The sequence below is a fragment of the Mus musculus genome, chromosome 6, assembly GCF_000001635.26.
Source record: "Mus musculus strain C57BL/6J chromosome 6, GRCm38.p6 C57BL/6J".
Classification (NCBI taxonomy): domain Eukaryota; kingdom Metazoa; phylum Chordata; class Mammalia; order Rodentia; family Muridae; genus Mus; species Mus musculus.
Window position 1 is genome coordinate 106,432,099 of NC_000072.6, and position 26,773 is coordinate 106,458,871.

The window sequence follows — 26,773 nt, forward strand, 5'->3', positions numbered from 1 at the left end:
CCGTTTTCTCCCTTTCCTCTGCGGACTTATAGCACACCGTGATGTGTGTTACTATCTCATTAACCTTTCCTGGCCATTTTACAAGTCAACTTTTTATATGCTTCTCTGGGAGGGGCCAGCTTGGAGATAGCATCAGCCCCTCCTGCCCATGTGCGCAATGGCTTGGTCTCTTAATGGGGGTTTAAATAAATTGCTTTTTCTTAGTCAATGTTATTATTTCTCACAAAAAAAATTTCTTGGATCATTTTGCTGTTATTGGCTCTGGAACATGTCCAAGTATTTATGGGAAGCTACATTTTTTTAAACCAGCTCTCAACATTTAATAACTTTCTAGACAGGAAATATTTAGATGCTTTCCATCTTACTCTCTGATTTACTCTGTGGTTTGAATTCTGAATGCTTTTGTGTTCTAAGTTTATTAGTGATTGCATGTTGCAATTTTAAGGCCTTTGTGCCCTTCTTCCAGGAATTTAACTGCCAAATCTTTTTTGTGCCCTGATGAGCTAGCTCATTCCAGATGCTAGTGCACATTTTCCAATTTGATGGAAAAATAAGATATCAATAGGACATTTTACAAGAGAATAGAGGATAGGTACTTGGCAGTAGAGATATAATTTAAAACATATCTACCATAAAACTGTTCATCCCCCAGCCCATTATTTATTAAATTTTTACGTAAAATAGTGACAAAGAGAGTCACCACAAAACTAGAGGTAGTTATTTTTATGGTCTGTGCATTGCATATCAATGACCATAGGTAAAGCTAGTTTAAGAAACTGCTTTTTTAAAAAGAAACTGTGGTACATTGATATTAATTCTTTGTCATACATTGTGTTTTATATTCAGCTGTGATTTTAGTAATTATGAGTTAAAGGGAGAACTTAAAAAGAATAGGCCAGTTACTTTCCTAACAGGAAGATGTTCCTTTTTCTTACTAGTGTTGTTTTCAATTCTCTCCCTCCTCCTCCTCCTCCTCCTCCTCCTCCTCCTCCTCCTCCTGTTTCATTCTTTGTCCTAATATTTCAAATTCCACATAAAGTAGTTATGCATAGTGGAAGCCAAGGGAAGATTTGAGACTGATATCCCTAGTCAGCACTCTGCATTGTAGTAGAGCTGCCCTTACATTCATGGATAAAAAATTCAATTGCATACACTTTATCTTTGTCAATTAACTGGCTTAGGTGCGCTTTGTCCTTGGCATTACACATTCCTAGTGAAGATATGAAGTCTCTCTCAGTGGCTCCAGAGGAAACATAACTATACTGTCTTGACAGATTTCCAGGTGCATGAACACAGAAATAGTGAACTTTCCTACATTAGCACTAAATTTTCATACATTACCTATGAATGGAGAACTGGAGCCGTAATGGAACTAGATGGAGATGTGTAAGAATAGTACTAGGTGCATTCTAGTATAACTTCAGTATAATTTGCAAACAGGTATTGTTGCAAGTTACATGATGATCATGGTGAAGAAATGTTACCCATAATGTGTTTTCTTTAATAGTGGTTATGATCATTATTTAATCTTATCTAGATTAAGATTATAATGTAAAGTGACTGTAAATATGTTAATTTATATTTAATATGTTGTATGTATCTTATTTATAATCTTTACTATTGAAACCTCACAACAACAGAATGCACACACACATGCATACACTTAAGTAACCAGACCCAAAAGCTAAGTCACAGCAAATATCCATATAGTTTGAACAGTCATTTGGGATAAAATCTATGAAGCTTGACCCTAACTTTCACGGATTTTTTTTTTTTTTAGTACTGGATTAGATTGAAAAATATATTCTATAATGAACATTGTATATTTTTCATTTATTGTGTTTGTTATAAATATTGCCAATAACAAGCTTGGTCATGAGTGTACAATTATAAAGATTGCTCATCCATATATGTATATGTATGTATTTGACTTACCATATTACTAGTTATTGGTGGATTATAATATTTGAAAATATCAGCTAGAGGCCTGTTATATTTTCAAAAAATATGGGCATATATATGTCACTTTTTTCTTAGCACCCACAGCCCACTCTGCTGTGTATTTGCAACTTGGATGCCTTTTAAAATGAGATGGTTAGGGAATGATTTTCCATGGAATCACAACATTCCTTGGTGGACAGAGCTTATACTGAACACCAACCTTGCAGCATTAAAGGATTTGTGCTTGAATATATCCTTTTTCTCATAGTGTTTCCTTTAACTGTTGCCATGATTCTTCATTTAAAGCAAGCACATGTAATCCTCAATTTACATGTCATTAAATGACAAGACCACCATAACTAACATGTGGCAGAAATGGTTTTCAAACTCAGGTCTGTCCAAAGACAGCAAGCTATTTCATTCAGAGTGGATCAGTTCCGCCATCTGGATTTTTTTTTATCAATTACAAACAAATATTTCTAAATATTTCCTCAAAAGTCATGTGAATATATTCTGAGCACTCAAATATTTTTAAAATTAATAGCATTCATAAAATAAAAATCTGGATCCCATTTTAAAAGCTCAAGTTGAACATTTGAAAGTTGTATATGTTATTTTAGTTTTTTCCCCCATTTTTGGAAAATGTATTGACTTTTCTTATGACTGTTGCATGTGTGCATGTACATCATGTGGCCAGTACTGTGAAATTCAGACAAGGTTTCAGACCTGCAGGAAGTGGATATTCAAACTGCTGGGAGCTGCTGTTGTGATCTGGGACCTGAACCCAGGTCTTTCGGAAGATGAAGAGGTTCTCTTAACCACTGAGCCGTCTTTCTAGCTCCATGTACCATCTCTACTCTGCTTATTAAGAAAAAAAAATAATGTTTGCTTATGTCTAAATGGATTGAGTATTCTTTATTTTTATGCCACTTTGAAAATTGGATGGGTTAACTACACAAAAATGTAGATGACACATGCTAAGAATCAAACTGTAGGAGTTCATTTATTGGGATTCAGTATCTCTTATAAGAATAAAGGTTTAAAATACTTGAAATGGTTTAAAATTCCATGAAAAAGCTTTATGTAAAAGACACTACTTTATTTCCTTTCATATTATTTCCTTAAATAAAAGAAAAAAATAGCATTTTCCCCAACCATAACTTAGAATCTATTTGTAATTTTTGAGTACACAGTCCATAGGATTATACTTGAATGTTTTGTCCCCAATTAGTGTAACTATTTGGAAAAGATCACAAGGTGTGGTCCTTTTGGAGGAGGTGTGCCAGTGGGATAGGCTTAGAGGTTTCAAAAATGCAGGATCTTTCCCTCTCCCTCCTGCTTGCGGGTCACAATTGTCTTAGTCAGGTTTTCTATTCCTACACAAACACCATAACCAAGAAGCAAGTTGGGGAGGAAAGGATTTATTCAGCTCACACTTCCACATTGTGGTTCATCACCACAGGAAATCAGGACTGGAACTCAAGCAGGTCAGGAAGCAGGAGCTGATGCAGAAGCCATGGAGGGATGTTACTTCTTTGTATGCCTTGACTTGCTCAGCTGGCTTTCTTATAGAACACAGGATTACCAGCCCATGGATGGCACCACCCACAATGGACCCTCCTACCCTTGATCACTAATTGTGAAAATGCCCCACAGCTGGTTCTCATGGAGGCATTTCCACTAGGGAGGATCCTTTGTGATAACTCCAGCTTATATCAAGTTGACACACAAAATCAACCAGTATAACAATGAAGACTCTCAGTTACTACTGAGAAGCGCCCTGCCTCCCTGCCTGCTTCCTGCCATATTCCCTCCCATGGTGGTAATAGACTCTAACCCTAGAGAACAATGAGTCCCAAGTTAAACACTTTCTTCAAGAAATGAATTTATCACAATGACCTATTACAGCAATAGAAAAGCTACTAAGACATTTTTGAATGAAAAGCTATGCAATATATAATGCAATATATAATATAAATGTAAATTTGGATCCTAGCATTGTTTGGTTTCTTTATGTGCAGGCAGTGTGTCTCCTTCATGTAACCCATCTTCCCCCATCACTCTAATAGTCTTTGGATTGATGTGATTAATCCAAATTAATTAATGTGGGTTGAAGAAATCGACAGAGATTTTGAGCCAGCATAAGGCAGAATCATCACTCTCACAGTATTTGTGTTCTGGAGGTACCAAGTGAAACTTGTCTAGAAATAACAACAATAAAAACCCTGTATAGGCTTAAGCTTTATCCAGGTTTAAAATAAAACTGTGTGAAGACAAGAAAATATAAGACTGTACAAATGTCCCATGTCCCAATGTGTAGCTTTTCATGTATCCTAAACTTTCCCTGAAACTAAACTGGGTGTAAAACATGTCAGTTTGGAACTGGGGAAAGGTTGTTCAGGCTCATGTGACCCTATCCCTCACGAGTATTATCAGCCTCAGTAGGTTTCACAGTAGGGATAAACAGGCATGATATTGAGCTCATATGATTGCTATATAATTGCCGTTATCTCTCATGAGGTAATCTTTTCATTGTAAAGCAGCCATTCAAATGGCCAAGGGAGAAGTCAATTTTCTTCTATCCCAGTAGGTACAACTACACGACTTGTAACCTTGTATGACATACTTGAGTCAGAAAAGACTTACGTCCATAATTGAGTTTTAGATTGCATAATTAGAGCAGGAGGGAAAGTGAAATAATGAATCCTTCCATGCTCATTATTAAGAGAATTCATATTGGTGACATAGGAGGTGAGAATTCTCTGTCAAAAACCAGCTTCCACTTTATTACATGTATTTTATATCATCCTATTTATTTGCAACTAGTTATTTCTTTCTTCTAGGTACAACCTTTGGGCTATAAATGACTTCCCTTTCTTCTATAAGTAGAAGTTTCTCCCCAAAATGATGATTACCCACTTTTCAATATTTAAAAACAGATAAGAATTCAAAATGATCTGTTTTGATTCCAAATACATCTGTGTATACTGTACTTATATATACATATACACATACATAAACATATAATGTGTACATAGAAGAATAGAATCTAATAATCCCAGCCCCTGGAAGAGTGCAGCATAAGGATAGTGTATTTCAGATTGTGAGTTCAAGGCCAGCTTGGACTATATCTCAGGACTGTAACTAAGAATCTTAGTAAGGGCTGATCAGATGCACACACATACACACAAACACATATGTGTGTATGTATGTATATATATACATATATACATACATATATATATATATATATATGTATATATATATATATATATATATATATATAGAGAGAGAGAGAGAGAGAGGGGGGGAGTTTAATATCTATAAAGAAAATATCATTGCATAAAATAGATTTGTGAAATGAAATGAACAGAAACAAGAGATTGTATAATAACAATGACACTTAACTATAGGAGGTCATACAAATTTCAGTTTCTTCACCTAAGATGGTAATGTCTAGTAGAGTTTTCAAGAATGATAGAAGTGTTTTTATGTGCATTACCCAATGTGGTCTGTGGTTATTGAGTACTCAAAAATCGACTAGTGTTATCTGAGGAACTAAATTACACACTTAATTTTAGTTATTCTGAGTCAAAATAGACACAAATGGAAAGTGCCTGCTTTATTGGACCATTTAGCAAGGGAATACAGGAGTAAAAGAAGATATTGATAAAAGTTTCAGTATCAGTTAATCAGAATTTCCCTGGTTTAAGTGCAATCCAAATTTTTATTTTTCAGCACAGCTACCTTCTGGGAAATTGTCATAGTGCCCCATGGCACCTTAGGGCTGTAAAGCTTAAATGTGTTTTCCTTCATTTCTCCCAACAGATCTTGAAAACTTTAAGACAAGAACAAGAAGCACTGTGTCAGTCCGTCGAGGTCAGGGAATGGTCCTTCTGTGCGGCCCGCCACCCCATTCTGGAGGTACAGATACATGTGTCTCCGTGTGCACACTTCACTGGCTGATATCTTTCTTGCAGAATGTTTTTCCTCTTGATATCTACTGAGGGGACAGTATCATTCATAGTGATTTCCATAGTCCTTCTATGTAGAGTAAGAGCTGTTATGAATTCTCATATAATTAGAATCAGAAAATATAAGACTGTACAAATGTCCCATGTCACCATATGCCTGGCACAAAGGAAAAGATGTCCATGTCTGTCAGAGTCAGAATCCTCTCATTTGCTCAAGTGATGTAGCTAAACTTTGAGGACCTCTTATGTCTGTGCAGGTTAAAAGGAAAAGATGGTGCTTAGCCATTTTCTCCTATGCTGTGTCTGCGAAGGGATCTATGGACCATCCACATTAAGCTTCTGCAACCAAATATGTGTGCTTTGATTTTCTATACCAACAGCAACTTTCCAGCACTCTGGATACCAGCTGGCTATTCAGGGATTTAATTCTATTTGGTACAACTGCCTAGACTTAGCATCAGATCCCACAAATAAAAAGGCTCAGATACATGAGGCTACTCTACCTCCTGGGCCAGGAGCAGCTAACTTGCTAGTCCCCAGTGTTTCTGGCCAGCTCCTCCTAAGTCAGGTGTAGTGATATTCTATAACTGTTAACATAACTAAGGAAAGAGTTCATGTATTACTTTAGTTAATCACATCTAGGAGCATAAGACACTAAGAAATCCAGTATTTTAAGCAGTCACCTCATTCCCTGAGAAATATTGTGGTTATGTTCATAAAGAATAATACTGAAAAATGCCAGGCAAAAGTTATCGCACATTTAGGGTTAAGTAGTGATACTTACTAGAATTTCACAAAGGATATTTTATGTGTGATTATTTTGTCTGAATGCATATATGCACACATATATCTAGTTTCTGAGATCAAAACTTGGTTTCAGGTTTCCAGAATTAAAGTTACACACTTTTGTGAGCTGTCATGTAGGTGCTGAGTGTCAAACCTGGGTCCCCTTCAAGAGCAGCCATGGCTCTTAACTGCTGAGTTTCCATTTCAATGATAAACTTAATAAACTCAGTGGATGGAAAGCTGGCTGAGCAAGTAGGAGCACCAGAGAACACACGTTCGATTCCCAACACCTACACAGTGGCTCATAGTCAGTTCCAGATGATCTGAACTCTCTTTTGACTTTCTTAGGAACCAGGCATTCCTGTAATACATGAACATACATGAAGTCAAAACACTCATACATGTAAAATTAAAGCAAAGAAATATTTTCTGTATAAAAGATTAATAATATCTATTCTTGGGAAATATGATTTAGTTTATCTACTATCATGATCCCATACATTTTTTTGTTTGACATTTGTGGCTGAAAGAGCAAACTTTGAAAATTGCTGTTTGAAACTACTATTTCTTTCTTATATTCAAAATTGTAACTTCTTTTGTGTGTATGTAATAGGCACTCACAATGTGTATGTGCACGTGTGCGTGTGTATGTGCGTGTGCATGTATGTGTACACAAGGTGGTGGGTCAACCTTAGGACGTTCCTTAGGAGATACACACCTTAGTTTGCTAAATGTTTTGTTTATTTGTTTATTGTGATTTATTTTGAGACAGGGTTTCTCTTGGGTCTGGAGATTTCAGGCAGGCTAGGCTCACTGACCAAAGATTCACAGGCAGCCACCTGTCTTTGGCTCCCTAGCAGTAAAATGATGATATACACCACCACACAGCTTTTTTTTTTCTGGGTTCTGGAGTTCACACGCAGATAATCCTTTACCTTCTGTGGTAAACTCAACAACTGAGCCATGTCTCACCTCTGTAACTTCCTTTTTAATCTAATGTCACATTTAACATTCCCAGCAGAGAAAACAATTAGTGAGAAGGCTTGAAAGCTTGCAGTTGGAGAACAAGCACAACAGAAAGCAGCAAGCAAAGCCTGTCTGAGATGTGGGATTGTTAGGGCTTGTTTCTGGGGCTTGTGCACTTGAAAAGGAGACTTGTCCCTTAGGAATTCTTTTTCTTACAAATGAAAGTGCTAAACTTACAGACGCAAGGGCTATTCCTGGTTCTGATTCAAATCACGATCTTAAATTGCGCAAATATTTTGAAATCCCCAAGCCTCACTCTTCCTGTCTTGTAAGAGAAGAACTTACAACAAATCTCTCAGATCCCTTTTAGTCACATTATACCATAATTATAACTCAATAAACGCTAATGAATGTCTTTATTAAGTGTTTTTACATTGTTGGGGCCTATCATTTTTTAAAGAAACCATTAATATCAACATGTATTTTGATTCTGGTGACATTTGTTCAGACTTGCACTCATAAATATGTAATCTGATTAAAATAAAGATGGGGAGTTTTGCTAATTTTTATATGAGCACCTTGACAGTATTAAGCTTCAGAAACCTGACAGCGACTCCAAGGATTCCTCTTAGAGGTGTATCTTCAGTGTACTCCCCTTCCCTGGTGTAATGGTAGCAGTGAAAAGGACACAACATGATGGAGTGAGGGGGCTGCGTTGCCTGAAGATGAGGTGCCTAACTCCTTCCCTTTTCCCACAGAGAAAGTTATTAAAAATTGCCATGGACTACTGAAATATGTCTGTCTCCATTGACAGCAGTCAGCATCTCTGAAATCTCCTTCCTTGAGCTGTTCTGACATTCTTGACAGTCTTGAGGGTGAAAGACAAGGAAATAAATATTCTCATTATGGGCTCTATTAGAAGCCATGCACACAGTAATGCTGTGAACAAGACAGGCACAGCCTGAAAAATTTCAAGAAAACAACAAAGAACATCTTGAAGGTTGTGAGGGAGCATGTCAGACATCTATCTGTTTTGTCCAGTAGAGTTAATGATTATCTGATCAAATCTCTCTTCCATTCAGAAACCTCCAATGCAGGCTGTAGTTACAATTTTCTCATGCTTTTTTACAACCTGAATGCCACCTAAAAGCTGGCAGAATAACCAAAAGCTACCAGACCTACTGGGCATTTTTGACTTACCATATGGTATCCTAGTTTCAATTGTAACATATTATGCAGGGGGAAGGAAATGAGTCAGGCTCTTACTGTATCAGTGGGGGGTACTCACTAAAGCCAGGAAATGTGCTGTAAAAGACACTGCTCACCCTCCTTTGAAAAGCTTTCATTTTCAGACCTTCATTCGGTAACACAGAAATGAACAGCAAATAATTATCTTGAGAAACATATATTTCCACTGTTCTGTCACTGTGGTAGTATCATTTTCATACACACACACACACACACACACACACACAAACACACACACACACACACGTGTATATGTCACTACATAGATTTTTTTAACGTTAAATGGGATTAGCCACAGAAAAATAAATGAGTTTGATGTACTCTGGCTGTCCTTGGGTGCTCTTTTGTATTAGAAACAGACATCAGTGACTTCAGGAAGGTTCTCTTTAATTCTGCCACCCAGTGTATCATTTGGCACCAGAAATTCATGACCTTTAGCCAAGCTCTCATTAAATAGGATTAAAATGAGGTGTTTTGTGATGATTCCTTCTGATGTAATTAAGTCCCCAGGTTATTCATCCTTGAAATCTATCAACTACTTTTGAAGGGAGATTTGGGTCTTTTTCTGTGCCACCAAGGTCCTCGCTACTCAAAACCAGCAGAGATCTCACCTGGGAATTTATAATAAGGGCAAACGCTCAGACCCCACTCAGGGCCAGTTGAACCAAATCTTACTTTTTAATGAGGTCTCCCACTGTTCACATGCACACTGAAGTTTGAGAAATCCAGAGCTACTTCTCTGGTTAACACACACACACACACACACACACACACACACACCTTACCACTCTGGCCAAGACTGGACAGGTAGCTTTTGCGTTATCTATGTAATCTATTATGGCAGTAAGTGGCCAACCATTTCTCAAGGATAATCTGATTCCATAGAACTGTCGTTGAGTCCCCCCCCCCCCAGTCTATCATGGTACAGAGCTGAGGTTAACTCTGATGCAGCATTAGATTGGAGATCCAGTCGCTTTGATCGTGTTCTACAAAACCAGTATAGGGCCAGCCCTGCTGGGGTGGAACCCTTTGATTCCACATCACTCAAGCTGAATTGCTGAACATTCCTTATATAAAAAAAATATTTAGGGCTGGAAAGGTGGCTCAGTGGGTAACGTGATTCCTATGTAAGTCTGAGACCCTGAACTTCAGTCTCTATACCTACATAAAATGGGGTGCAGTGGAGTGTTCTATAACCTCAACACTGGGGGCGGGGGGGTTGTAGAGGATAATGGATCCTGCATGCTCACTGGCTATTCAGTCTAGTCAAAGTGGAGACTTCCAAGTTCAGTGAGAGACCATGTCTGAACAAATAAGGTGATGAGTGATGAAAGAAGACACTTGAAGTCAACCTGTGGTCTCCTTCTGAATTTACACACTCATGGGAAATACTCATACAAGGACATGAACATGTCACATATAATTTTTTAAGACTTTAAAGTGTGGAATTATATGACCTTAGATTTTTATCTTTGCTTTCATGTATTCTTTTGTTTACAGATAAGAAAAATTAATGTCTACCATTATCACAACCTAATTATTCATCATCAGAAATAGTGTTTTGTGATCCGGCATCTATTGCTAAATTGCTACTAGTCGGTCTGGCTTCCAAGAGTTTAAAAAGAATGAATAAAATCATCTGGTTCTACTACTAAAGCTGTTTTCATTTTAGAGACATTAGCTAGTCTTTTGTTTGTTAGATCTTTGTGCACAGAGCACACTCCCAGTAAAGTTAGATTCCATTCCCAATGCATCAGACACATAGACGTACAGCAGACCATCTGTGGAATTCTTCATGGTGTTTATACTGCCTTAGTTTGCATTCTATATTCTCTTGATGCTCATAATAAGCACATGCAGTTTATCAATAAGGAGGAGAAAGCAAAGCGATTATGTGAAGACACACAATGGTCAATGTCAATGTTACTATAGACCAGGACACATCACCTTTTTATAAATATCAAAGTGGAAATGTGTTTTGTCATCTCCATGCTAGGGATCTTTGGGCTCTATCCTAAGCCATTTAAGTCCAAATTTCTTGGAGACACAAATTCTTTCTGACATCCTTGGACAAACTTCTATACATGATCTAATACATAGCCAGACTATAAAACCAATGTCTATACATTATAAAAATTGACACCTGACCCAGGAAAACCTTTCTGTTGCAAGCCTCCCCAGGATACTGTAAGTTCTCCTTGATCTGGACATATCCACATGGATTATCCTCAGAGCTCTAGAAGAATCCCCCACTGTGGCTACTTCAGATGGACTATTCTGTGATTACTAAAGGACAAAATAAAAATGGAAAAGTGGGACAGTCATGGTGTAGTCCTTCCTCTCTCTTATTACCCTACTGTGGACTTAAGCTGATTATGTACTTTCCGTGAGCCACATTTCCTCATTTCAGCTTCTGTTTCTATCCTCTCATATCTACTCAGCTTTCAGCACCAACATGCTATTCTCAGGATTAGATTCGTCCAGTTATGGGCTCAGTCCAAGCTAGGCTGATGTGTTTCTGATGCAGGAGTAAGTAATCTTATTGTACTAAAATTTAATATCCTCTGAAGCCAGAGTAATCACAAGGACATCTACACTGTAGTCATGCTTCCTGACTCTTTACTTTATACCTATTCCCAATGCCATCCACATGAGTGTGCCTGCTCTTTGGCAATTCTTCATAACTTTAGATAACCAGATACATGTTTATATGCTTCAAATATCAATATACTATAGACATTCAGGGTGTTTCTTGTCTTCATGTCTTACCAAATGATGTAATGGTGTACTAGATCTCATTTTACTAGCGTGTACAGCTGTATTGGGGTGGGGGGTATTATGTACACATTCATGTGTGCAGGCTATGTCAGGATATTGGATATTCTACTTTCATTACTCCTTGCCTTATTCTCTTATGATACAGTCTCTCACTGAGTGAAGCTGGCTAGTGGAAGGCTAGCCACAGTGACCCTCCTGTCTTTGCCACCAACAGTGCTGGGGCTATAGGCACATGCATTGTTATGGCCAGATCTTTATATAGATGCTGAGGTTCTGAATTCAGGTCATTATACTTGATGAACAAGCTGTCTCAGCTTCTAACCCCTCTCCTTGCCATAGGTCCCAATTTCACTTCATTCTAAAACTTGAACAATAATACCATGGCTTTTCATTCCACTGTTATTGATATCTATGGTATCTACTTATTGATCCTTGTATGTTGAATCATAACACATAATTAACTTACGCCTGATGGAATCTTGCATTTGCTTGCCGTGATTTGAACAACTGACTACATTTCTCAGAAAGTAATCCTTCTACTTTAAAAACAACAACAACAACAACAAAAAAAAAACCAAAACAAAACAAAACATGTCCTGTCCTTTCTTGCAGGCTCTGATGTTCTCCCATAACTTGGCTCAAAATGTGACTCTCAATTCTTCATACAGTATTAATCCAGCAGAACAGAATTCACCTTTGTCCTATAAACGCGAATGTTAATAGTGTAGGGAGATACAGAAAATATGGTATTAATTCACACAACTAAAGCTTTAGAAACATATCTTTTATTAACTTTATTTCGTCATTTTTATGTGCTTAAGCATAAAGTCAACGAATGACTTCTTAAAATATATATGGCTTTTGACTTAACCCTCATGTAACAACTCAAAGGCAGGCATAGACTTTTCAGCTAAGTCTCCCGAGTGATTCATCTAGGGTTCACATCTATTATTAACACGAAGTGGCTGTGCTCTGTTGTAGCTTTATTAAAATGCTGATTTAGCCATTTCTCTTAGATTTGAGAGTTGTTCTCTAAGACTCAAAATGACAGTTGAGGTAAACTCTGCCATAGTTTCCATGCTTGTTAATGAAAGTGTACACTGTTATGTTTGCATATTCTATTAATGGTATCTGCATTCTATTTCATTTTCTTATTTAAAAATAACAGGTATTATATAAACATAAGAGGAGCCATGATCGTGTGTGTGTGTGTGTTGCTGGCAATTGTACCTAACTCTTTGAACATGCAGGGCAAACTGCTCTGCCAATGAACTATATTCCCAGCTTCCAGGATATTTTAAGTAATTTAAAATATTTTGAATAATGTTGAACTTTTTTTACACTTTTTTATTAGATATTTTCTTCAATTACATTTCAAATGCTATCCCCAAAGCTTCCTATGCCCTCTCCCTGCCATGCTCCCCAACACACCCACTCCTGCTTCCTGGCCCTGGCATTCCCCTGTACTGGGGCATATGATCCTCGCAAGATCAAGGACCTCTCCTCCCACTGATGGCTGACTAAACCATCCTCTGCTACATATGCAACTAGAGACACAGCTCGGGGTGGGGGGTGGGTAGTGGTTAGTTCATATTGTTGTTCCTCCTATAGGGTTGCAGACCCCTTTAGCTCCTTGGGTACTTTTTATAGCTCCTTCATTAGGGGTCCTGTTTTGAACTGTTTTTAAATAGACTAAAGAATATTGTCTTCCACTTATTTTTATGACGTTTAAAGTGAGCAAAATGTGAGAAGATTTTTAAATGATGATGATGCTAACAATTAGTTAATGTCATGAAAGCTGTAATAAACCACACAAAGTGTGTTGAATTATGTTCTTTTTCTGGTCATAATGGAATCACAGTTAATTGTGTATGTAGGACAGAATGTAAGGAGACTCCACAATCTACTTTGTCTCATTCTGGGTGCATATATAAGTTTGCATAAGTGTGTGTGTGTGTGTGTGTGTGTGTGTGTGTGTGTGTGTGTGTGTGTGTGTGTAGAAAGTGAAATGTCCTCAAATATTGTTAGTTTTCTAAGAACATTTAAATTACAAAGGTTTAATTATGGCCTTAAAAATCATGGTTTGTTGTTGCTTGGACACTACCTAGGTAAAGTCTGGTCTCTATTTCATGTCACCTGGATAGTGATTTTCCTGAGAGATTTCTTAACTCCTGCAAAAAGTATAAGTCACAGCTGGCCAGTAAGCTAAGGCAGAGCCATTGGGAATGGATGATTCAAAAGAGGTTCATTCATCATAGACAAAGAATAGGTTCTTGTAATGTGTACCCAGACATAGGCATAATGTTGCAATACTGCTGCAATACCATTGCATAAGGATTTGAAACTCAGTCAAGCCTAGGTAGAACCAATACTAGCAGTATAATCTATGTGCAATATATATATCCTATACTCATTTCTAGTTCTTAGAAAAAGAACCTTATATATCCTCTTAAATATTCATCTTAGTTCAATGAGGTAAACATTTAGTGATAGGTAAATACTAGTCATAATAAAAATAAGTATTATCACTAACATGAGGTATTTTTAGATTTTTAATAGTAAATAATTTTCAGGAAATCTTGTTTGATAGCCCTTAAGTCTTGATACCCCTTAAGTCTTGTATGTTTATGTTAACAATATGAAACTGGGCTCCCTTATTTGAAATATGACCAGCCAATCCCAACCTTTCTTCTATTACTTTGCCAATTAAAGAGGCCATAAATAGAGAACTAATCAATGTGTCATAAGGTTGAACAGTTTGCAAATGCAAGATCTTCCATATTCACTAAATCTCCATCTTCACTTCATTGTTGAACAGAACAAGAAGAAACTAAGACTTGCATTGCTCAGGAGTTAGTTGTTATATACATTACCACATGTTATATATATTATAACATGCCAAAATGACATGGTAGAGTGTTCTCCTGCTCAGGATTATAAGCTACTGGGAGTATCTGTCCATCTGCACCATGTGTAGGCTCTATTCTTCTCAGGTATGAGGTTGTATCACTCAAAGGAGTCAACAAATGTTAATGGAAGGAAGAGAGTCCTTACAGGTCTAGAAGAATAATTTACATGATCCCTGTAGAATAAAACAAACAAACAAATAAACAAAAAGAAGGAAAAGCAAAAACAATGAACTGAATGACATCCTGTCAGTTATCTCTAAAGATGGTCCACATGTTCGGCGATGTTCCTCTCATGATCCTTCTCCTTGAATTGTTCTGCCAACTCCTTCTGACACAACTTGAATGTTTCATGATAATTCTTTTGAGTGTCTAGATAGCAACAACTGTTCATATACTGGTAAAACAAAGAGCAAACTTTCATTGTGAAAACTATTTTGTGTCCATGGGTTAGTTACTCCCAGATCTTATATACCTGAGCCTCCATTTTTTTTTTTTTTTGTTTCATTTTGTTAACCTGCTGGCTTGGTTTCTAAGAGATGTCCAAGAGTAACAGGTTTCATACTTTGTTCCTTCATTCTGTATTTTCATTCTTATAACAGAGGGATTTAAAATGCTTGAGTGGATACAGCAAGTGCCAGGTTATAACAGTTAGAAATAGACTCATGTATTTAATAAATAGCTATTGAAACAATTCAATGGAGAGGATCACTTCCTTAAAAATAGAAAAAATATATATTTTTTTAAAAAATTTTTTTCTCCCTCTCTTGCTCCTTCTTTGTTTTATGTAAATAATTCCATGTTCTTTATTGGAAAGAAAACAATGATTGTATTTAATTAGTGATTGCTTCAATTATCCACTCTCTCTCCTTGACAATTATTATGTACTTAAAGCATAGGCACTTTTAAAATGTTTTCTATATAGATTGAAGCTCAAATTAGGAATGCCTCTATTTTCTTTTTAACCTTACTCCTTCCCACATTCCACACCTGCAAAAAAATCAAAGAGATTGTTTGCAGTTTAATTTTTAGAACTTAAGGCTCACTGATCAATCAGACAAACAAATGCAATACCTAAAGGAAATGGCAATTTATAAAGTGAATTTTTTTTACTGTGAGGCTGAATGACGAACAGGTCATTTCAGGAACCCCTCCCTCCCACATGCCAATGTTTCTTACGAGGGGCTCCTTACTCTAGAAAGCATCAAGTTGGTTTGTATCACAGGTGCTAGTGAGGACATGAAGTATCTGGTGATGTGAAAACATATTACGTTTCCAGTAGAGTGCTGCCAGGGATGGGCCAGCCAAAACAGAAAAAATGATCAATGCTGATCCTTCAACAACAGGAGCCTGACTGAGCATCTCTAAATAAGCAGTGGGCATTCACAGCAGGATCCATGAGAACCACTCTTGTTTTAATGCTTGGTAGAAATAGTCCTCGTTACTCTCAGCTAGATAAAAGAAAGAACAAAAGAAATGAGTAGTTCTTTTGACACATTTTTCAGCAGGAAACTAATATTGTCGGGTCATTGTATCACATGTTATTATAGCGAATTACATGGAATAATGAGAAATTGTTGACTGGGTTATAAAATTTAGAAATAGTTTTTGGATAAGTGCTCAAAGATGAAATGTTTTCCAGAGTCAAACTTCTTGATCTTGTAAATCTTAGAATAAAGTAAGAAGTTAACCAATTTTCCTCATTATTAAATTTTAATTAATATACAAAGAAAATAGGTTTTAATATAAAATTTTTGCCCGTAAATATCGTGATTGATAACATAATAGATTAACAGCAAATGTTGAAGGCAGGATAAAGGCTTTGAGTCTATATAGCATCTGAATACTTGTTTTCAGAAATTATTTAATTAACTTGCTATATATCACAGACGAACAATATGTGTACAAACAGTTTTCAAATAGGGTCTCAACATGGATCCAAGGCTGCTATTTAATTAACAATCTTCCTACTTCAGTCTTCTAAGTTAGGGCCCATGGGTATGCTAACATAGTTGGCTGCAAATTTAGCTGATTTGAGTTTACCATTTTGGTCTGGGATTTTGGCACTCATGGGTACATAGAATAATTAGAAAATTCCAAATAAAGTGCAGTTCTTATAAAGGACCAACTCTTCTGGCATTATAAACTATGCCAGGTCTTTAATTCAGAGAATAATCATGCCATGTTAAGTAGATACTAGTCACAAAATAACAGTTATCCATTTCACAGTGAGCCAAGAAAACTTATCCCTGCTTACACTATAACAGACTACATTTTTCTCACATTAGTTAGTTGCAGGTTAACACATTATCACAATCTTCACCGTCAAAATGAATCCCTGGAAAAGGGGATGTGTCATAATAATACTCCACAGGAATTCATAAATCCATCTGGCAGGCACAGCTGGATTGGTTGTTACAGTTAGTAATGTAGCATTTTAGATGACAATGGGCTGGCAAGATGGTTCACCCTTAAGAGCACTTGATGTTCTTGCAGAGAATCTGGGTTCAGTTCCCAGAACCCACATGATGGTTGGCTACCATTCGTAACTTCATGTTCTATGCCCTCCATGGGCACCAGACTTGCACATATTGTACATGCATGCATACATGCAGGCAAATTGGTCATACACATAAAATTAAGTAACTGTTGTAGATAAAGACATATCTAAAAGCAATTTGGAATGTACATGCTGTTTCACTCCTTCAAGCCAACTCACCCTCCAGGAAAATCCCACCACACTGGAGTTGTACACACCTGCAGTTGAGTGTGCAATACTTTATACTGAGGGGTGGTTAATTTTAAAAAGGTAAAGAATTCTAAAAACAAATTGTAGGTCATTTAGGTACCATATTTCTTTATTCTTTGGTTCCTACTTACTGAAAATATAGGCAGATATGACAGCTTTAAGTTCCACATATGAGAAAGATAGAGATAAAACTTTCTTTCAAATGTAACGTTTTAGCTTTTTCAGTACCAATGGTTGTGATGGAGTATATAAATTAGGAGTTCAAGGGTGAAGAGGTTAGAATACCTTGCTGAGTTAAAGTTCGAGACTTTGAGGTACCAGAACCCACGAGGTACCAGGCATGTAGAAGACATAGCATATACAAAACTAAGCAACATCGAATGGATCGTCATGCTTTGTGACATATGAAGGTAGTCAAATAATCATATTGAGATGTTTGCTCTTGATTGTTAGAGAAAGAGAGAGGGAGTGCAGGGACAAGAGTCTAGGAACTTGTTGTGAAATAGGAAAATACTGGAGTGTCGAGGATTCCTGTGAGATTTATGAAGCGTAAAGCCTAAGTTTAAGAAAGTAAGAGAAAAAAGAATAGAAGGAAAAATGGTATGTAACGCTTGGGTAGGAACATTGTTCCAAATGAGGTGATTTGGGGGACTGTAAAGACAGCTCAGTGATTAAGAGCATGTGCTGCTCTTACAGAGAACCCAAGTTTGGTTCTTAGCTCCCAGATTAGGCAACCCACATCCACTTGTAACACCAACTCTGAGGAGTTCAATGTCTTCTTCTGGCCTCCACAAGCACCACTATGTGCACGTGCGTACACACACACACACACACACACACACACACACACACACAATTAAAAGTAACGAATCATTTTTTTTTAAAGACACTGTAATAGCATATTAGAATGGGATTCAAGACTGTGTTCTGGTTTACTATGAAAGAAAGCCAAGGAGCAATAGAAAATCCTATCATTGCTTCTCTGACTGTTACCAAATCACTAATGGCCAGATGATAGTAATTCAAAAACAGAAATGCCTGTCAAAGTATGTCAAACTTAACATCTAACGTAAGAAGTCTGACAGCTCAGTGTAGTCATTTTGTGGAAGCAAAATGGCATGTCCTTTGATAGTTGGAGAACTAAAAACCTAGATAGAATGATAACATGTGTTCATAAAGAGTGAAATTTTAAAAATTCATGGTGAAATCAGGAGATATTCTGTGATGACAGGAAATATGAGACTTTTACTCAAGATACAAAACACAACCAAGAACTACATGTTAAGAGGGTGCTACTAGAAGATGAAGGATGACAGAAAGACTTGTCCATGTTATATGTCCAACTTAGTACAAAGGAAGAAAAAAAGAAAGAAAGAAAACATGGATTCTATGTATGAAAGAAGGATGCTAATATAAAGAGTTGCTGGTAATATAGAATGGGGGCTTAAAAGGAGCTGGCAAAGTTTAGAAAGAATTAAAGTCTGCAATGCAGAGTCAGTAAAAAGTCAAATGAACATTACAGAAAATTGAATTAGTGATAAGCATGACTTACTAGATAAGTTTTTAATACAAAATTCAGTATGAGAGTATAATGATCAGAAACTTCATAAATATGGAAATGGGGGAATAAAGTTCCAATTTATGTGTCATCAAAGTAATTGATAAAGACATAGACTCAGCATATATGTGGTATCCTGCCATTTAATGCCCTGACCTATTTAACATTCCATTGCAGTTTATCCCCATTTTGAGTAGTAGTGAAATTTTCTCCTCTTTCAGGGAAAGTAAAACATTACTAATATTTATTTTAATAAATAGAAAATATAAAGATCCAGAAGTAGAGAAAATATAAACAGACATGGCTTTCAACTTTAGAAAATAGTAAAATCATTTTAGTAATGAATTAGTGACATAGTCTAGTGTTAGAGTTCCTGCGTAGCATGAATATGGCCTTGGGTACAATTGCCAGAACCATTAAAACCTAGTAATAGGTATAGTCTAATCAGAGAAAATTAAAGATGAACACAGCAAGGCATACTTGAAAAGCTACAGAAAATAAGTAATGCTATATACCTTATCACAAAAGAGCTAAATATTTAATTTCTGCGTTAAACCCAGCAAGCTCAGAGCTGGGCATACTTGTGTTCTAACCAAAAGGTAAAGGCATACAATACTTATTTCACTAAAAACAGATTTGTATTTTCTAATACAAATCTTACTAATGATAAAATTACGAGTGCATTACACAATTATAAAATCACTTAATTACGAAAAGGTAATTTCATCCCAAATCCTAATCACCATGAAGAAACTTTATTTGCATTATTTAGCACATAAGGTTTCAAAGATAAAACTGCTGAGATATACAAAGAGAAATTTCTAGAGCATACTTGTTATTTAATTTTGTTGATCAAGTAAAGAAAGTAAAGATGTGAACAATTTTAATATTGTGATAAGGCTATTCTTTTTAATGTGATGCATGTGGACTTACTTAAAAATTTTTGTAGTTGTGTGATACTGCCAACGAAAGCTAGGATACTGCTAATTTTAGGCAAAAACTGAGCCACAGAAAACAGGTCTGTTTAACATGTTCCTTTCCTATTACCTATGCAATTCTTACTATAATTGTTCTTATATTAAAATTAAAAGAGAATAAAATTACACAGTATTTGATAAGGATAGTTTTTCCATAATGCAATTAAATAAACAACTAGTTATAGATGACTTTTGTATAAGAACATCACAACAAATGCAAGGAATCAGTCTGTGTACATTTTAACTCATAGTTTCATTATCCAAGGTGTCAAAGAAAACAATGTTTCAAGCATGGCACAAGTGAGAATAAATATATCTATACTTGCAGGATGTATGAAAAATGTATTCACATGTGACTCTATCTCCTAAAATTTATGGTTCAGAGCTGATAAAAGGATGAGGAGGTGAAGTGGCTATGACATCTGCCACCCCAGTGACATCTTCCATGCCAGTCATTGTCAGTGTTGATTCAGCTGAAGATGATGTGGCTAGCTAGATAGGTGCTACTTCATCCCTTGGAACTTCATTTGCTTCCTTTTGTTCTTGAAGCTGCTTGGTAGAAGTTGATCTTTCCTGAATAATGGAAGATCAAGGGTTTTCAAGTCGAAAGCTGCTTGGTAGATGATGATCTTTCCTGAATAGAGGAAGATCAAGAGTTTACAAGTTGGAAGCTGTGCTTCCCAACCTCCAAAACAAGCTCTGAAGAAATCAAAATCTGTAACAAGTATTTGTCTAATAGAGCTACCGGAAAAAAATAAAAACACCCAAAAGACATGGATTAAAAGAACATAAAAGAAAAAAATTTATCAAAATTAAAGTAGTACATGACATGTTCAAGTGAAGCTTTGAGAGACATAGGAATATATATTCAAGGCAGCTCACTCCAAATAAAATACAAACTCACACTGTCAGGATGAAAAAGAACAAACAATTTTATATAAAAGGCAAAGTCTAAAGAGAAATCTACACAAAATTATTCTATGGCCATTTGAACACGTGTATACATGAATAATCTAGTAAGACCAAACCACGAATTGGGAACCAGATCAATTCTCACGGAAGGAACTGAACGTTGTCAAGGATTAACTTCTTTCAAGTGTCTTAGGAAATATATTTTATGAGAAAGATCTTTCAATTTTTACAGTAATTCCTTTGCCAAATAATTCATGTCAGAGCAAAGATAAGATGAAACACACAAGTCAGAGGCTTATCATATGAAACTAGATTAATTCTGGCACCCGAACTTGTCAAAGACAGCAAAAGAAGCAACGGTGTCACATGTGAATGTCAGGAACACACTGCAGACGTGTCAGGCAACACGTTAAATACTTTACAAACACACAGAATCCATCTTAGAGATGGAAAATCCCGGAAATATTAAGTAAAATTTAATTTCCCTAGCAGTTCATAAACCAATACTTTAGAATGTGTATATATTGTGTAGAATGAGGGAAATTTCAGAGTACATATAACCCAAAGCAAGTTCTTCTTCCCACCCAAAATAAATAGATAAAACTCCAACCATATTTCAGATTTAAAACAAACAAACAAACAAACAAACAAATATATAAGTTGAAATCCAAACATAGGGACTGGGAAATGGCTGGGTTCAGAAGGCACTTACTGGGCAAATCTGAGTACTGAACTTTTTGTCGACAGAGACCGTGCAAAACACCATGCAGGAGTGGCGCTTGCCTGTAAATACAGTACTCAGGACTCCAAAGCTGGGTTGATAGTCTGGCTGAACTGACAAGCTCTGAATGTAATTAAGAGATGCCCATCTCAGTAAGTACAGAGGAGAGACATAGAGGAGGACACTTTATGTCAACTTTGGGAATCCATGTGAACACATACACATGTGCAGTGAACACAAACACAAAACCACACTTGTGAACACACATATACTCATGCATGCACACTAAAAAGTAAAAAGACACTCCTATGACCTGCTAAATGAAAGTGAGTCCCACAGCTATTAGAGGGCACAGGGGCAAAAAAGCAATGAAATACAGAGTAGTTCCCAGGGTTTCAGTATGCCACAATTTCTTCTCTGTTGTTTTTGTATGCCAAAAACATTTTTATTCTTAATGTCTTCTTAAAAGAATATGACTGAATTCAGGAGAATCTTTAGTCTGTAGGATGAAGTTTGCCATGACCTCTTAATATTTATTCTCCCAGTAAAGCAAAATAAAATAAAATAAAATAAAATAAAATAAAATAAAATAAAATAAAATAAAATAAAATAAAATAAAATAAAATAACCAGACACCTTAGTACTAGCCTTTGCCATGGTGACTGGGCATACTAGTCTCCTACAAACCACATAGCTCTGTTAAAACTCACTCAGTATAGCCAATTTAAAGTAGGTGTCCTCCTATCTTTCGTGAGAGACTGGTATCACTAAAAATGCCTGGATTGTCAGTAATCCGCTTTGCTTCTGCCTGGAGCCATTTGGAATCTCTCCAGGGGTGAGTGTTCAGTGAAATACATTAAATCAGCACTCAGCAATTCTTATACAGCTTGGCTTTCTGTGTTGAATGATACACACACACACATACACACACACACACACACACACACACACACACACCCAAACACACACACCCAGATGTGTACACACACAGAGACATGCACATACATACACATGCAAGTGTTTGCACACAGTCTCTCTCTCTCTCACACACACACCCACAAACGCACAGGCATACATGTATATGTAGCCCTGTTCCCTGATGGCAAAGCAGCCCAGTTAAGAAAATTGCTTCTGGGTAAGTGCATGATGCTAAGGGACCTGGTTCATTTACAGGTTAGGAAATTTAAGTTCTAGTTGACAAAGCTTGTATTGTCTTTTTCATACTTAACTGAGGAAATGTGAATTTTGTCACTATAAATAAATCCGCGAAATAAAAAGGGAGGAAAGGACAGTCACTTGGTCCAAGGGCTGCAAGCAGGTATCATGGCAAATATGTAGAGTTTATAGGAGATAGCATTCTGTATTTGCTCTCAGCCGGACAACCTTCCTTACATTCCAGCAAAAGATTATGTGCCCAGCAGTAGTCTTGAAGAGCTGAAAATGCAATTAATACGAGTTTCCTTGACTTGTACTATCATTCCAGAGAGCACATGAACAGTAAAGAATCAAGTGTCAATTAAATGCAGAGGGCCAGAGCTCAGCATGCTAAAGTAGGCTGTTCTTTCAGTTTTCCTACTAAGAAAGGCTTTGCTGAAGAAGCCTGCCTCACTAAAGGCACTCCACTATTAAGAACCACGTGTGACCTCCCCAATTTGGACCTCAGAGTAGATCCATTAATCTTAAAGTATATAAGCTTTCATGCAGCTCTACTGAAATGATCACATGACAACAAAGTCCTGTTAAAGGAGTGAACTAGGTAAAACTAAAATTAATCCACCCTAATCCTAGCTTTAAAAGATCCCATCTTTGCTGTGCACAAGCGTCTTTGAACAGAGATGTGGTCACTCTCTTTCATGTACCCTACCATGTTTTCATTCCATTTCCAATAGAAACTGCAAATTACAATATAAATGGATTATCCCAAGGCAAATGAAGGGTAGAACAACAGTTCCTTTTGTCGATAGGAGAAATAGTTTTGAGAGTCTGTTGACAGATTCATAGAATGTGTTTGCCTTTGTGATTTGATGCTTTGTGTAGGGGAAAATAAATAAAGAAGCATTTTGGGTGTTGGTCCTAGCATGTGTAATTTATGCTTGGCTCATGTAAGCTGTTACCTCTTAATCACCCAGGAGCCCCAGATCTTGAAGTGTACTAATGATCCCCTGCTGACTACCTGTTCTACTTGTAGTTCTGCCTTCAACACATCTGTCAGCACTGCTTCCCAAGGGGACTGTGCTCAAGTTGGAAAGGCTGACACTGTGCATTAACTACTCTGAGACTTCCGCCATTAATAATGGACCGTTCCTCCATAAGCCATGAATCCCTCACACCAAAACCCCGTGCTTCTCCTTTTATGTGCCACTGGGCCTGTCATATGAGAGACAGGCAGAGAAGAGACATATGCATCTGTAACTCATAAGGGGTTCATAAAATCTAAACCAGGAAGATTATTCTCTCAAATGATATTCCCGGAAATGCTAAGTGATGAGTGAGTGTCGAACTAATGACATTCTTTACCTAGTTGCTGACAGTTAAAATATATATACATATATATATATATATATATATATATATATATATATATATTCCTCACATATACACAGTGCCACACAGATCCGAAATTTTTGTTTCATAGATATATTTCTATTCTTATGTTGTATCCCTGGAGAGAAAGCCCAATTATTTGGAAAGAATTATTCTTGTGAAGCAATTGTCCTATAATGTGACAACTATGTTGTCAACATCAATTTTCCAATTAATGGCTGAAAAAATTCTCTGAAGTAAATCAAAAATATTTTTTAAGTATTTCGTTATTTTGGACTTGATTTTTATTGTCAAATTACACTAAATGCAAGTAAAAAGAGTTGGTTTAGGGCTAGAAAATGAAAATTGAAAGTTTTTTTGTAATCTATAGTACTTTTTTTTTCCTTAGTGATTTTTATTAGGTATTTTATTTATTTAGATTTCAAATGTTATCCCCTTTCCCAATTCCACCCAGCCCCAAAAACCACCTGTCCCATTCTCCTTCCTCCTGCTTCTATGAGAGTGCTCTGCCCACTCCTACTTCCCTGCCCTCTCATTCCCCTACACTGGGGCATCAAGCCTTCACAGGACCAAGGGCCTCTTCTCCCATTGATTCCTGTCAAGGCCATCCTATGCTACATTTGCTGCTGGAGCCATGAGTCCCACCATGTGTGATCCTTGGTTGGTGGTTTATACCCTGGGAACTCTTGTTGGTTGAAATTGTTTTCCTATGGGGTTGAAAACCCCTTCAGCTCCTTCAGTCCTTTCTCTAACTCCTCCATTGAGGATCCCATGATCAGTTGAATGGTTGGCTACAAGCATCTGCCTCTGATTATGTTCAGCTCTGGCAGAGCCTCTCTGGAGACAGCTATATCAGGCTCCTGTCAGCATGCACTTCTTGACATCCACAATAGTGTCTGTGTTTGATGACTGTATATGGGACGGAACCCCAGGTGGAGCATTCTCTAGATGGCTTTTCTTCAATATCTGATCCATACTTTGAATCCATATTTGCTCCAGTGAATATTTTGTTCCTCATTCTAAGAAGGACCTAACCACACATACTTTGGTCTTCCTTCTTCTTGAGCTTCATGTGGTCTATGAATTGTATCTTGGGTATTCTGAGCTTTTGGGCTAATATATAATATACACTTACCAGTGAGCACATACCATGTGTGTTCTTTTGTGACTGAGTTATCTCACTTAGGACAATTTCTAGTTCCATCCATTTGCCTATGAATTTTATGAATTTGTTGTTTTTAATAGCTTAGTAGTACTCCATTGTATAAATGTACCACATTTTCTGCATCCATTCCTCTGTTCAGGGACATCTGGGTTCTTTCCAGCTTCTGTCTATTATAAATAAGGCTGCTAGGAACATAGTGAAGCATGTGTTCTGGTTGGAAAAAAAAACCAGCATTTTCAACAAATGGTGCTGGCTCAAATAACCCTATTAAAAATGGGGATAAACAAAGATTTCTCAACTGAGGAAACTTGAATTGTCAAGAAGCACCTAAAGAAATATTCAACATCCTTAGTTATCAGGGAAATGCAAATCAAAACAACCCTGACATTCCACCTCACAGCAGTCAGAATGACTAAGATCAAAAATTCAGGTGACAGCAGATGCTGGTGACGATGTAGAGAAAGAGGAACAACTCCTCCATTCTTGGTGACATTGCAAGCTGCTACAGCCACTGTGGAAATCAGTCTGGCTATTCCTCAGAAAATTGATCAGAGTATTACCTGAAGACCCAGCTATACCACTCCTGGGCATCTACCCAAAAGATGCTCCAAAATATATAGTACTTCTTCTTAGTTTAAAAAGGTACTAACATAAGAATGGAGAGAAGAGAGAAGGGGAGGGGGGGAGTAAAAGGGAAAACTGATCAAAGCTAATCGCTAAGACTCTGCATGTGAATGTTTAATTCTCCAAAATTCTCTGCAGTCCATCGTTTCTCTTGACATATCCTTTGTGAAGTTACCATAGGAAATGAAGATCCAAGATAAATCTCCCAAATTTTTAGAGTCCACAGAGCAGCTGAACTGAAGTAAGGCATCCGAGAGATGACAGAGAATGGGGAAGAGACAGCAGACCTACTTAGCATAAATTTCATCAAAGGGGAATAGCAAGTTGTCATTATCAACCCTAGGGTGATTCCTTCTTAGGTTCACTGAGACCATCAAATAAATTGGACTGCCCCGTGTCACACTTGGCATCTGATTCACTGAACATCTCGAGAGTGGATGACAAGAGAACAGGCCAGATGTTTGTGCTCAGGAGGAGCCCCTAAGTACTCTCCACGATGATAAAGGCCGTTTTTTTATTCTGTGTTTCCATGTGTTATCTCAAGAACACATAAACACCAATTTAAAATTCACGTAGGTATGTATGAAACTCCCTAACATAGACAGTGAGCATCTTTTAAAAATGTTTCTTGTAACATTTTTATGTTTCTTGTAACATTTTCTTACATTCCAGAGTTGGCACAAAAAGCCGAGAGGCAAAAGTCACTGCCTATGAGAAGCAAATGTAGTCACTTTTTACCAGACACTGGGTACTAAGGTCATTTTAACCACAGCATTTTTGCCTGCTCACAGAGCTGACATTCTCCTGCATACAATTCCAGAATACAAAACCCCATTAGATGGCCCATCATAGCTTTATCCCCATAAAAGTGTGAGACTGGTCCCACAGTTGCCAGGAGTGCCCTGATCATTCTTTTCTCTTTTT

The 26,773-nt window shown here is 37.0% G+C and overlaps 1 protein-coding gene across 10 annotated transcripts in view; it reads left to right on the top strand.

Annotated features, from left to right (window-relative positions):
- The window catches only part of Cntn4 (contactin 4), a 1,022,510-nt gene that overhangs the window by 754,467 nt on the left and 241,270 nt on the right, over nt 1–26,773 (top strand). For all 10 annotated transcript variants that reach the window (XM_006506197.3, XM_006506196.3, XM_006506198.3 and 7 more), the window contains one exon: nt 5,770–5,865. In XM_006506197.3, coding sequence (XP_006506260.1) covers nt 5,770–5,865 — 96 coding nt within the window. The remainder of the gene's footprint in view (nt 1–5,769; nt 5,866–26,773) is intronic.